Below are 13,005 nucleotides of genomic sequence, written 5' to 3' on the forward strand. Positions count from 1 at the left end.
CTGGTCAAGGTCCCCAACACCATGTGAAGACATGTTTGAACGTCTCCAAGATTCTCCTGAGCGAACCTCTCCAGTAAGTCTAGATTGCAGCACGGCTGCCTCCAAAGGCATTGCATCTTCCCATAGTCTTTCAACAAAGAGCCTCCAGAAACTCTCTAGTCATGAGTTCCAAACCAAAGCTGAGAAAGGAGTGAGTGAGGTCCTCTCTAGATCATTTAACATTGTGGAGGAAGGTACAACAGATCAGTCTGTATCTACATCCACCACATCTACTGATATTATACAAACCATGGTGAAGGACCAGCAGGAGCTCACCCAGACCACCCATTCATCTGACATGGTATCTGGAATCTCCCTGCTCACCACTGGACAGGTTTCTGAGAAAAGGATCTGGTCTGTTGCTCGTAACATCTACCACARTCTGCAAAGTAAGATTAAGCAGATTATCAGAAAAGATCTTCAAAGATCAGACACAACTTTTGATTCAATCAAAATGTTTACATATCAAAGCAGTTCTGCATCACTGAGAGCTAATCTCGGCCATCTTGAGGTCAACCAGAGCAGTGTTACACCTGGTGGAAAAGATGCCTGTGTGGACATTCCGCATAAATTACTACCTAAAACCACTGAGCTCTCAGGATCCATGCTGGAGGATATTGGCATGATCCGCTGTAGGAGTGCTGCCAGCCAAAAGACAAGAAAGCCCTCTTCTTCACGCTCCTCCATCTCTCCAACACCTACTTCAAAATCAAGGCAGTCGCAATGGCACTTTGCTTTACCCGGGACTCCCATACCCACTGAGTTTCCTGCTCAGATTGCCTTTCCCATTGTAAGAAACACAATCATTGAGGACTTCATTCACACAGAGGACTTACTTCCTCTAACCTTTGTTAACAAAGTTAGGCAAGCTGCTGGGGTGGTAGTGAACATTATGGTGGAAAGTGTTGAGAACACACAGGAAAATGGACAGGGTGCTTCTCATCTTGACGACCTCCGTTCTGCTGTTAGGAAATTGAGAAAAATAATTTCCACTTGGACCATCCACATTTTCAGTCATGAATTGGTGGATAAAGTGATAGCCATTCAGGACAGCCACAGCACTCCACATGTCTTAACATTGGAAGCAGCCAAAAGTGTTTCAGACTCCATTCTTTCAAGGCTGAAATGGGGAAAGGAACATTGTGCCATATCCAAGAAGCTCTCCTCCCATCTTCTCCAGATATTTGCTGAAGAGATAGTGAAGGGCTTCCTAAAACAGTGGTCAGATGAGTATGAAAATATAAACTTTGATGTTTCAGTCCAGAACGATCCAAAGACTTCTACTTGTATGGTCATTCTTCAAATGATCACCAAAGCCACTGCTAAATGTTATTTTGAGTCCACTAACCACGTGCCACCGTGACATTGTAGATGGCGTGTTTGATTGGCAAGGGATACCATCAGCAGTACTGGAGAGCAGGTCCTCACCTTTACACAAAGGTATAGTACACACATCTTTCATGAATAACATGCTGTTGCCTTTATGAGATATATGATTCTTTGGGTCATGGCATTGCACTGCTTCTTTGCAATTGATATGCTGTACTTTAAGATATCGAACATTTTCCAGTTTGTTTTACTGTGCCTTTTCCCACCACCAGGGTTCCAAGAAAGTTAGTAAGAACCTCTGTCCTCAGAGTCTTTGGAGTACCAGCCTCAGAACACTTCCCCTACTGTGTACTTTACAGGTAAGCCCTGCTGTTGTTTAGGCTGCTGCTCAGTCAAGACTAAGATATTATTACTTTACCGTTCCATAATTCATTTGGAAAGACATTGTACTCTCCTCTGAGTTGTTACCTATGACATACTGTACTGCGGGCTGGGTGGTAGCCTAGTGGGTTAAGAGGTTGGGCCAGTAACCGATAGGTTGCTGGTTCAGAATCCCTGAGCTCACTATGCAAAATCTGTCAATGTGCTCTTGAGCAAGGCACTTAATCCTAATTGCTCTGTAATCGCTCTGGATAACGTCTGCTAAATGACAAAAAATGTAATTGATGACATACTGGATGGTCTTTCTTTGCAGAGTCGATGACAAATTCTCATGGCTCCTTTGCTCCAGAGGGAAATTATGATATTGATCGTCCTTCCCACTTGAAGAGAAGAGTCGCAAACCTCCCTTTTCACCAGATTTGTAGAGCCATCACGAAAGGCTTTTCCAGCCCTTCAAATCTTCAAGGAAAAGCAATTATTTAATTAAATTCCTCATTAAAACAACAAGAGCATTCATTTGTTCAAATCAAAATGAATCGTATTGGTCACATACGCGAAAACAACAGGTGTAGACTTTACTGTGAGATGCTTTATTACGAGCCCATTCCCAACAATGAGAGTTAAAAAGTAAGAAAATATTTTCTAAATAGTAACACAATAACAAGGCTATATACAAGGAGTACCAGTACCGAGTCAATGTGCATGGGTGCGAGGTAGTTGAGGTAATACAGTATGTACATGTAGGTAAGGGTAAAAGTGACTAGGCAATCAGGATAGATAATAAACACAGTAGCAGCAGCTAGTGTGAAAGTCGGTCAGTGTCACAGTGAATGTGTGGGTAGAGTGTAGTGAGTGTGCATCGAGCCAATTCAGAGAGTCAGTGGAAAACAATTAGAAAAATACATCAATAACAAAGGGTTCAATGCAAAATGTGCAGGTAGCCATTTAATTAACGTTAAACAGTCTTATGGTGGGGTAGAGCTGTTAAGGAGCCTTTTGTCCCAGACTTGTGCTCCGTATCGCTTGCCGTGTGGTAGCAGAGTGAACAGTCTATGACTTGGGTGGTTGGAGCCTTCTGCCAATATTTACATATCACTTACTTGATTTTATTTTATTTGATGTCATATTGTAAAAGTATGTATCTGTTCTGCTGAAAATATGATTTTGAAAACAATGAATGTCTACAAGTGCTTCATAAAACAGTTATATTTATTTTTGTATTTTCAAAAGACAGCAAATAGCCAATCAAATATCAACATAAGTGAAATGAAAGACAGATTTAATTTTCAGTGAATAATTGTCTTGTCCGTGAGCAACTCAATGACAGCAATTCAATGACATCATTAGATCACCTCCAAGAAGCATCTTCAACGTTCACCTGACAACCCATTGGTTAAGGCACATACACTAACCAAGTGTTTCTTACCTATCAAGAAGTTTGAGATCAGAAGCTTCTTCATTACCCCAGAAAGGAAAGGCTTTGAGACAAAGACAATCAACTGACAAGATAATGCACATACACTAACCCGGATGTTCTACTTGCCCCACTGAGTTACAGCAAAGTTATCATTTATGCATGGGTCCACGATCCACTCATAGCTCTCACAGCTATCTGACAGTTCTCAGAATACCAAGGAAGAAGTGTGTGATATTGGATTTTGTATCCTTCCCACTCCAAGTGATTGGGAGTCCCATAGGGTGCCGCATAATTGGCCCAGCGTCGTCCGGGTTTGGCCATCATTGTAAATAAAGAATTTTTCTTAACTGACTTGTCTAGTGAAATAAAGGTGAAATAAAAATAAACTATTTAGTTGTCTGCTATGTTGCTGTGTAAATCCACACACTGCAGGGGAAAGATGACACATGCTGTGCTAACACATCGTTACAGTAGTTGTCAGCTTTGTAACGTAATAAAGAATTTGTCAAATACTCTATGTGAAATACAGTATGTATTATTTTCCCATAAGCCATTATTTCTGTCTTTGTGGTGTTTTTTTTTCTCCCAAAATAGCATTTTTCCCCCTTATGTAACAGATGTATTATTTTGACACTGCAAAGACTCATTTATATAAGCAATTATATCCACATCTTAATCCGCATCACCGGGGGCAAACTACCTGCCCTCCAGGACACCTACACCACCCGATGTCACAGGAAGGCCATAAAGATCATCAAGGACAACAACCACCCGAGCCACTGCCTGTTCACCCCGCTATCATCCAGAAGGCGAGTTCAGTACAGGTGCATCAAAGCGGGACCGAGAGACTGAAAAACAGCTTCTATCTCAAGCCATCAGACTGTTAAACAGCCACCACTAACATTGAGTGGCTGCTGCCAACATATGACTCAACTCCAGCTCACTTTAATGATGGAAATTGATGTAAAAATGTATCACTAGCCACTTTAAAACATGCCACTTAATATAATGTTTACATACCCTACATTACTCATCTCATATGTATATGTATATACTGTACTCTATATCATCTACTGCATCTTGCCATCTTTATGTAATACATGTATCACTAGCCACTTTAAACTATGCCACTTTTATGTTTACATACCCTACATTACTCATCTCATATGTATATACTGTACTCGATACCATCTTGCATCTTGCCTATGCCGTTCTGTACCATCACTCATTCATATCTTTATGTACATATTCTTTATCCCTTTACACTTGTGTGTATAAGGTAGTAGTTGTGGAATTGTTAGGTTAGATTACTCGTTGGTTATTACTGTTGGGCTCAGAGCTCAAGCATTCTCTGCTGGCCTAAAACATCATCAGAATATAATTTTTTTTTTAAAATATATTTCCCACAAATATGTATTAAATTATTCCCCAGAGTAAGAGTTATACTCTTCATTTCATAGCTTTCCTCTTGGTTGCACTGCTTCCAGCCCAGGTTGAGATTTGGAGGGCCTGGTCTTTATGTTAATCTTTTATCCATCATATTCAGCCATCATGTGTTGCCAGGGGTCAAAAATCTGCTCTCAGGCCTTCAGAATCAACAGTGCGGGCGCTTTGTAGCTTAAGTGAATGGAAATAAAAATTTGTGTCAACCAATCAGCTTTAGAGTTGGCTATTGTACGCCTGCTGGCTGGCTCCAGTGTTACACAGGAGCCAGCTAGCAGGCCTAGGGCGTCCACGTCTTTTGATTGGATTACCAATATTGAGAGGCAGGTCCTATGGGCAGGTCTTGCAGATCTAGGAAACTCTACTAAGCCTGTTTTTTTGAACCACAATGGCGGAAGGAGGAGAAAGTATCGATTTCGTCGAGGATATAATTATAACGCCATTCTCAAGACGAACTTTTCAAGAAAAGTTAGACATTGTAAGAGAGGTCGCCCGACGCCACAAAGCCTGTCACAGGCGGGAAAAGGGTTCGTTCGCTCGCCACTTCAAAGTTTCAACTACGAGCGCTGTCAATGGCTCAAAGGCTCCGAGAAGCACTGCAAACTGGTACTGCGGGAATGCCTATTATTTGCAAGTGATCGATTTGGTGTTTGGAGCCACACTGGCTTTGCAAACTTGAGTTGTCTGTTAAACACGTTTACCCAAAAATTTCAATTTGTCAATTTCAAGGTGACGCAACGCCTGGTTATACTGCGTTTCTGTCTAAATGTATAGTGTCTAGAGCCATGGCAATAATTGATGATAATAAGAGGTGGATTAATTCGGGTGGCTGTGTAGTACTCACTGAAGGCCTAGCCCCAGGCCCACGGCACGCCAGCTGTTATTACTGCATTGTCGAACTAGAAGCACAAGCATTTCGCTACACTCGCATTAACATCTGCTAACCATGTGTATGTGACAAATAATATTGATTTGAATAAAAGTTTTAAGGCAGCAGTGTTCATACTGTGTATTTTACATTGATTTCACCACTATAGGTTCTTATCAGCAAGTGAGGATTTCTATGGACAAAAACTAGTGTTAAGTGGGGGGGTTTGGAGCCTCAATTTGACCCATGTCAAACACTTACAATCACATACAGTACAACCACATACATTCATTCAACTGAATGATTCTAGAATAAAGACTAGAATAATAATAATTCCATTCACATTTGGCTACTACAAATAGCCAGTGAAATATGATACGTTTTTGTTACTTGAGAATACGAATGACTGAGAATCCACTGCCTGCCGTTATAAACTGTCTACACACAAATCAAACACAGTATTGACTATATCTATAAGCCTCATCAAAAGGAACTAAATTCTTCGTAGTCCGCATTGTATCAGGCATCATCTGTTCCAAAGTCTCATCTTGTTCACTGTATTTTCCTCCCTTGTTAGTGACAATACAGGTACTTTGTGAGGTACCAGTTAGTGCAGTTGATCTCTGGGTCGTGTTCATGAGGGCACACAATGGAAAACGTWAAAAAATATATATATGTTTTTCCCGAACAGAAAACTTAAATAAGAGTTCCTTTTTGGACAAGTCCAGGTTGTCCCTCCTTGTTTCAGTATGTTTAATATGCCTAATGACCAGGATCCTGGTGTCTACCCAATGTGCTGAGCACTCCTCCTGGCCAGAGTCCGTGCTACATTCAGCTGCTGCAGCCATGGTCTCTGTGTGAAGGCACTGTTAGAGAGTCAATCAACCAGAACAAGGTTAGGAGACCAAATYTGTGGTCTAGCATTGTGAAATACTGTATATGTGATGGCCTCAATACATTAATGAAGCTCCCTTACATCCTATCCTCTCCCCATACTGACACTCTATATACCTTCTAAGCATGATAGTTGGCTCATGATTTGTTTCAGGACTTGTTAGGGTAAACCAATAACAGCTTCTATGTGACAAATAAAGTTTGAGTTGAGTTGACTATATACCTACTTAGCAAGATGGTTGGCTCAGGGTTTGTTTTTACTGAAATCTATTCAGGGAGGATAAGGGTATATCATAGGCAGTGATGAAGTGGTAAAAACATTGACTGGTAAATGCTGATTGCCGTTCAGGATTAAAGAAGTAACGCTCCCTATACTTTCAATGCATCTTCCACAAAAGGTGGGTAAATTCTTGCGCAAAATAAAAAGTGTGTAAACAGCTTTTACATGTGTTTCCCCCCCCCACTGATCATAGGAGGCTTCTTCTGACAGTATGCACACCTTTCATAAGAAACATCCAGAGAAATATTCATATTAAAACCGTAGCGGTGAAATAACACTGTAATTTCACCTGTAAATCACTGTCATTTAAAGTTGGACTAACCTGGCCAAGGCCAAACAGTATATGGCGTTTTCTCTGGGTGTGCGGTCGCAGTGGAGAGAAAAGGACTCCAGTGAGGTGGTGAGGATCTGGGCGGAGTTTGGCGAGGCAGAAGCAAACACAGGTCTGAGATTGGTGTCTCTGGAAATGGGCGGGAGCGGGACTCTGCTCCTCCATTGGTTGCTGTTCTGATCCCCACTCTCATCCTCCTCACATCCCTTCCCTCCACATCCCCTCTTCTTCCCTCTCTTCTTCTCTCTTTCATCCCACGTGGCCACAGGGTGTAGCTTCGGTAGTTGAAGAGGTGCATCCTGGGATGACAGGGCGCGGAGCGTGCAGGATACATGAGACGGGCAGTTGATGGGGGTCAAAGGTTGAGAGGCTTTGGACGTCACCCTGATACCCGCCTTGGCCTCACTCCTCCTGGGCTTGGAGGACATCTTGGGGAGGGTGAAACCGTCCACCAGGACCGTGTCGCCCACCCGGGTCCTGAACGGAGCCCTGTTGAGTCCGATGCAGTGCCTGGATGCTGCCCTCCTCTGCCCCAGCCTCACCCAGCGCTTTATCTGGACGTATGTCCGCATGGGCAGAGCCATACCTGGGAGGACCACCACAGAGCACAGCTTGGTGGCCAGGTGACGCACACACTCCCTGTGGCCGTGCTGGAGGGCGATCCTCAGGGGGTCACGACCCTGGGGATCCCGACAGGCAAGGGTCAGAACGCTGCTGGCGATAAAGAGTTTGAGGATGGTGAGCTGGCCGCGCTCGATGGAGGCGACTGCGGGACACTTGGCGGCGTCGGGGTGGGCCATCTGGTGGCACCACTCACGGTAAGGGTGGACCCCCACCGGCTCAATGGCACGCACCCCCCTCTCCAGCAGCCAGCCGGCCAGGTCCAGGTGGCCCAGAGAAGCAGCGATGTAGAGTGCCACCCGGAGCTGGAACCTGGAATAATACAGAATCAATGTATTTATAACACGTTTCAATTTTTTTTTGTCAAGTTCACAAGATACAGCAGGTTATAAAACAGTACAGTAAAATGCTTACTTGCAAGCTCTTTCCCACAATGCAGTATTAAATATCAGGGTAAGAGAAAGAACATATAAAGGAAAAAAAACACGAGAATATAAGCTATATACAGAGTCAGTACCATTATTGTAAGCTATATACAGAGTCAGTACCATTATTGTAAGCTATATACAGAGTCAGTACCATCCTTGTAAGCTATATACAGAGTCAGTACAATTGTAAGCTATATACAGAGTCAGTACCATTATTGTAAGCTATATACAGAGAGTATCAGTACCATATCATTGTGTAAGCTATATACAGAGTCAGTACATTCATTTAAGCTATATATAAGAGTCAGTACCATCTATTGTAAGCTATATCACAGTAGCCAGTACACTATTATTGTAAGCTATATACAGAGTCAGTACCATCATTGTAACTATACTGTATATACCATGAGTCAGGTACATATTATCGTGTAAGCTATATACAGAGTCAGTACCATTATTGTAAACTATGACAGAGTCCAGTACCATCATTGTAAGCTATATACAGGGGTCAGTACCATCACTGTAAGCTATATACAGAGTCAGTACCATCATTGTAAGCTATATACAGAGTCGTTATCATTGGTAGCTATATACAGAGTCAGTACCATCATTGTAGGCTATATACGAGTCAGTACCATTATTGTAAGCTATGTACAGAGTCAGTACATCATTTGTAAGCTATATACAGGGTCAGTACCATCACTGTAAGCTATATACAGAGTCAGTACCATCATTGTAAGCTATATACAGAGTCAGTACCATTATTGTAAGCTATGTACAGAGTCAGTACCATCATTGTAAGCTATATACAGGGTCAGTACCATCACTGGTAAGCTATATACAGAGTCAGTACCATTATTGTAAGCTATATACAGAGTCAGTACCATTATTGTAAGCTATATACAGAGTCAGTCCATTATTGTAAGCTATATACAGAGTCAGTACATCATTGTAAGCTATATACAGAGTCAGTACCATCATTGTAAGCTATATACAGAGTCAGTACCATTATTGTAAGCTATATACAGAGTCAGTACATCATTGTAAGCTATATACAGAGTCAGTACCATTATTGTAAGCTATATACAGAGTCAGTACATCATATTGTAAGCTATATCACAGAGTCAGTACCATTATTGTAAGCTATATACAGAGTCAGTACCATCATTGTAAGCTATAACAAGTAGTCAGTACCATTTTGTAATGCTAATATATACAGAGTCAGTACCATCATTGTAGCTATATAAGAGTCATACCGATCTATTGTAAGCTATATACAGAGTCAGTACCATTATTGTAAATCTAACTATGTACAAGAGTGCAGTACCAAATCATTGTAGCTATATCAGGGTCATGTACCATCATCCTGTTGATAATAAGTCTATCATACAGTTCAGTGTGTAGATGTGTATTCTGACCTCATCACAAGGTCTCTTCCTAGGACAGTGTCGTTGGACGGTCAGTCTGGTGTCCCAGGAAGCAGCCTCTGAGAAACTCCGCCCACCCATCCCAGGTGTCCAACCGTAGAGTAGCCCCTGGAGAAGAAAGGACATATGCAGGTTGTCCTCCTGGTTGCCATGAACCAAGAATGTGTTTCCATACAGTCCATTTGCCTCTATGTTACATCATAAGGTGTTGAGACTTTTTTTTTTGCATTGCTGGAACTTCACTGGACCCCCACCACCCACCCCACCCCACCCCCCCCCCCCCCCCCACACACACACACACACACACACACACACACACACACACACACACACACACACACACACACACCACACACACACACACACACACACACACACACACACAACCCACACACACACACACACACACACAGGCAGAGGACCATTGACCTACTGCACAAGGAAGGCCATACCCAGGTCAATGGCGTAGTCGTGGAGCCGGTTGCAGTCGTAGAGTTGCAGGCCGGTGGGAGAGCTCAGTCTGAAGGAGCTGACGGGAAGCCCACACTGCTGGGACACCAGGGTCATGAGCCTGGCCACAGACGTGCTCAGGAGAAACACAGTGCCCAAGACTGAGAGGGTCTCCCCCGTCACGGCACTGAACACACGCACCACCGGCTCCTGCTGAAGTATAAGACCATGGACATACAGTAAATTCACTTGTTTTACATAAATACCTACGTTGTGTTTATACACCGAGTAAACAAAACATTATGAACACCTGCTCTTTCCATGACATAGACTGACCAGGTGAATCCAGGTGAAAGCTATGATCCCTTAATGATGTCACTTGTTAAATCCACTTCAATCAGTGTAGATGAAGGGGAGCGGACAGGTTAAAGAAGGATTTTTAAGCCTTGAGACAATTGAGGCTTGGATTGTGTATGTGTGCCATTCAGAGGGTGAATGGGCAAGACAAAATATTTAAGTGCCTTTGAACAGAGTATGGTAGTAGGTGCCAGGCGCACCGGTTTGTGTCAAGAACTGCAATGCTGCTGGGTTTTTCACACTCAACAGTTTCCCGTGTGTATCAAGAACGGTCCACCACCCAAAGAACATCCAGCCAATTTGGCACAACTGTTGGAAGCATTGGAGTCAACATGGGCCAGCATCCCTGTGGAACGCTTTCGACACCTTGTAGAGCATGCCCCAACGAATTGAGGCTGTTCTGATGGCAAAAGGCGGGGTGCAACTCAATATTAGTAAGGTGTTTCTAATGTTTGGTACACTCAGTATATATAAGTTAGGAGTCATATAATTACAGGGATAAGATGAAGTGGCTCCTTTGCACTGATCTAAGGTCTTGTTTGTGTTTTTACTGCTAATAGTAAAGGTTAGGATTTGGTGAGGGTAAACTGATCCTAGATCTGTGCCCAAGGGCAATTTCTATCCAGAGACAAATCAAAGGTCCATGCTATTTAAACTTGTGATCTACCACCATCTCGTGGCTCAAACTTGTAAAAACTTGTAACAACATTTTCTAATTCATGTATTGTACTGAGTTTTGTCCTATCATATTGAACACTAATCTGGGTGCAGATTAAATTGAACACTAATCTGGGTGCAGATTAAATTGAACACTAATCTGGGTGCAGATTAAATTGAACACTAATCTGGGTGCAGATTAAATTGTTAACAGAAATATTATGAATATGTATTTCAATGAACACAAAGGGTATATGGCCTCTTCTTCTACTACTATACGGCCTTCTGTACTCTGCTGTACTCTGCTGTGCTCTACTGTACTGTACACCACTGGGTATACAGACTCTTCAGCTACTGTTAGCGAACACCAGACTGAGGTCGAGGCGATTACATGGGGAAAAGTTATATGACTGTAAGGGTGTTTGGTACAAAGGCAACACTACATTGGGCCACATTTCAGCTTTATCCCAGGTCAACCATACAATACTATAGATTTCCACTCTAGTCAACCAGCAAGAGGGAGAGACAGACAGAAGGTCTGGCTTTGACTATGTCAATGATGGGATGTGAGTAAGGAACACAAATAAACATTATTCCGATGGTTAAATGTGTACTTTGACACATAACCACTCTCCTCTGTTAGCAAATCTTCCACAGATCTTTGGGTAACAGAGTGAGTTGTGTCCCTGTCCGGCTCTGGACATGTACTCAGGGACCTCTGTACAACAACACTTCACACTCACGAAGCAGTGTTCTTACTAACCAATCACTCTACCATAACCATGGTCTCGGTATAAAGCAGTGTCCTTACTAACCAATCACTCTACCATAACGATGGTCTCGGTATAAAGCAGTTTCCTTACTAACCAATCACTCTACCATAACCATGGTCTTGGTTGAGCAAGGGCAACATTACTTTAAGTCTCAAGCAGGGTGACCTCAACATACTATATATCACCACACTATATATCACCATACTAGTGGCTTGCAAAAGTATTCATCCCCACTACAACTTCCCCCCCATTTTATCTATTTTGTTGCCTTACAACCTGGAATTAAAATTGATTTTTGGGGCGTTTGTATCATTTGATTTACACAACATGCCTACCACTTTAAAGATGCAAAATATTTTTTATTGTGAAACAAACAAGAAATAAGACAAAAAAACTGAAAACTTGAGCATGCATAACTATTCACCCGCCCCCCCCCCAAAACATCACTTGTTCTAGAGGAGATCTGGCATGGAGGAATGGGCCAAAATACCAGCAACAGTGTGTTGAAAACCTTTGTGAAGACTTACAGAAAACGTTTGACCTCTTGTCATTGCCAACAAAGGGTATATACAAAGTATTGAGATAAACTTTTGTTATTGACCAAAATACTTATTTCACCCTTTTGCAAATAAATTCATAAGAAATCTACAATGTGATTTTCTGGATTTTTTCCCCTAATTTTGTCTGTCATAGTTGAAGTGTACCTCTGATGAAATTATACAGGCCTCTCTTCATCTTTTTAAGTGGGAGAACTTGCACATTGGTGGCTGACTAAACTACTTTTTTGCCCCCACTGTATCATCTACCATACTCATATATCACCATACTATTAAATATATATCACGATACTATTATACTATATATCACCATACTATATATATCCCATGCTATATATCACCATATACTATATCTATTACATGTATATCCACCATCTATATATATATATCACCACATGCTATATATCACCATATCTATATATATGTATCCCATACAATGTATATACCATACAATATATTAATACATACTATATATATATCACCATACTATATATATATATATATATCACCACTATATATATTACCATACTATATCAACATATTATTATATCACCACACTATATATATCACCATACTATATATCACCAATACTATTTAGCACCATACTATATATCACCACACATATATACACCAACTAGATATATCACCATACTATATATCACCTACTATATATCACCACACTATATACCACCACAAATATCACCATACTATGTTACACATGCTATATATATATATATCAACAATTACCATACT

The 13,005-nt window shown here is 41.6% G+C and overlaps 1 protein-coding gene and 1 long non-coding RNA gene across 2 annotated transcripts in view; one reads left to right on the forward strand and one right to left on the reverse strand.

Moving 5' to 3' along the window:
* The first annotated feature begins 414 nt into the window (after nt 1-414).
* Nucleotides 415-3,559, forward strand: LOC112069806 (uncharacterized). The gene is made up of 2 exons (XR_011475457.1): nt 415-1,727; nt 2,063-3,559. It is a non-coding gene; the product is annotated as an uncharacterized lncRNA (long non-coding RNA).
* Nucleotides 3,560-3,567: 8 nt separating this feature from the next.
* LOC112069810 (protein ANKUB1) overlaps nt 3,568-13,005 on the reverse strand; it is a 15,482-nt gene continuing 6,044 nt past the window's right edge. The window contains 5 exon segments of the mRNA XM_070438705.1: nt 3,568-3,592; nt 6,248-6,343; nt 6,974-7,915; nt 9,476-9,566; nt 9,911-10,121. Coding sequence (XP_070294806.1) covers nt 3,568-3,592; nt 6,248-6,343; nt 6,974-7,915; nt 9,476-9,566; nt 9,911-10,121 — 1,365 coding nt within the window.

Source organism: Salvelinus sp. IW2-2015, unplaced genomic scaffold (assembly GCF_002910315.2).
Source record: "Salvelinus sp. IW2-2015 unplaced genomic scaffold, ASM291031v2 Un_scaffold1124, whole genome shotgun sequence".
NCBI lineage: Eukaryota > Metazoa > Chordata > Actinopteri > Salmoniformes > Salmonidae > Salvelinus > Salvelinus sp. IW2-2015.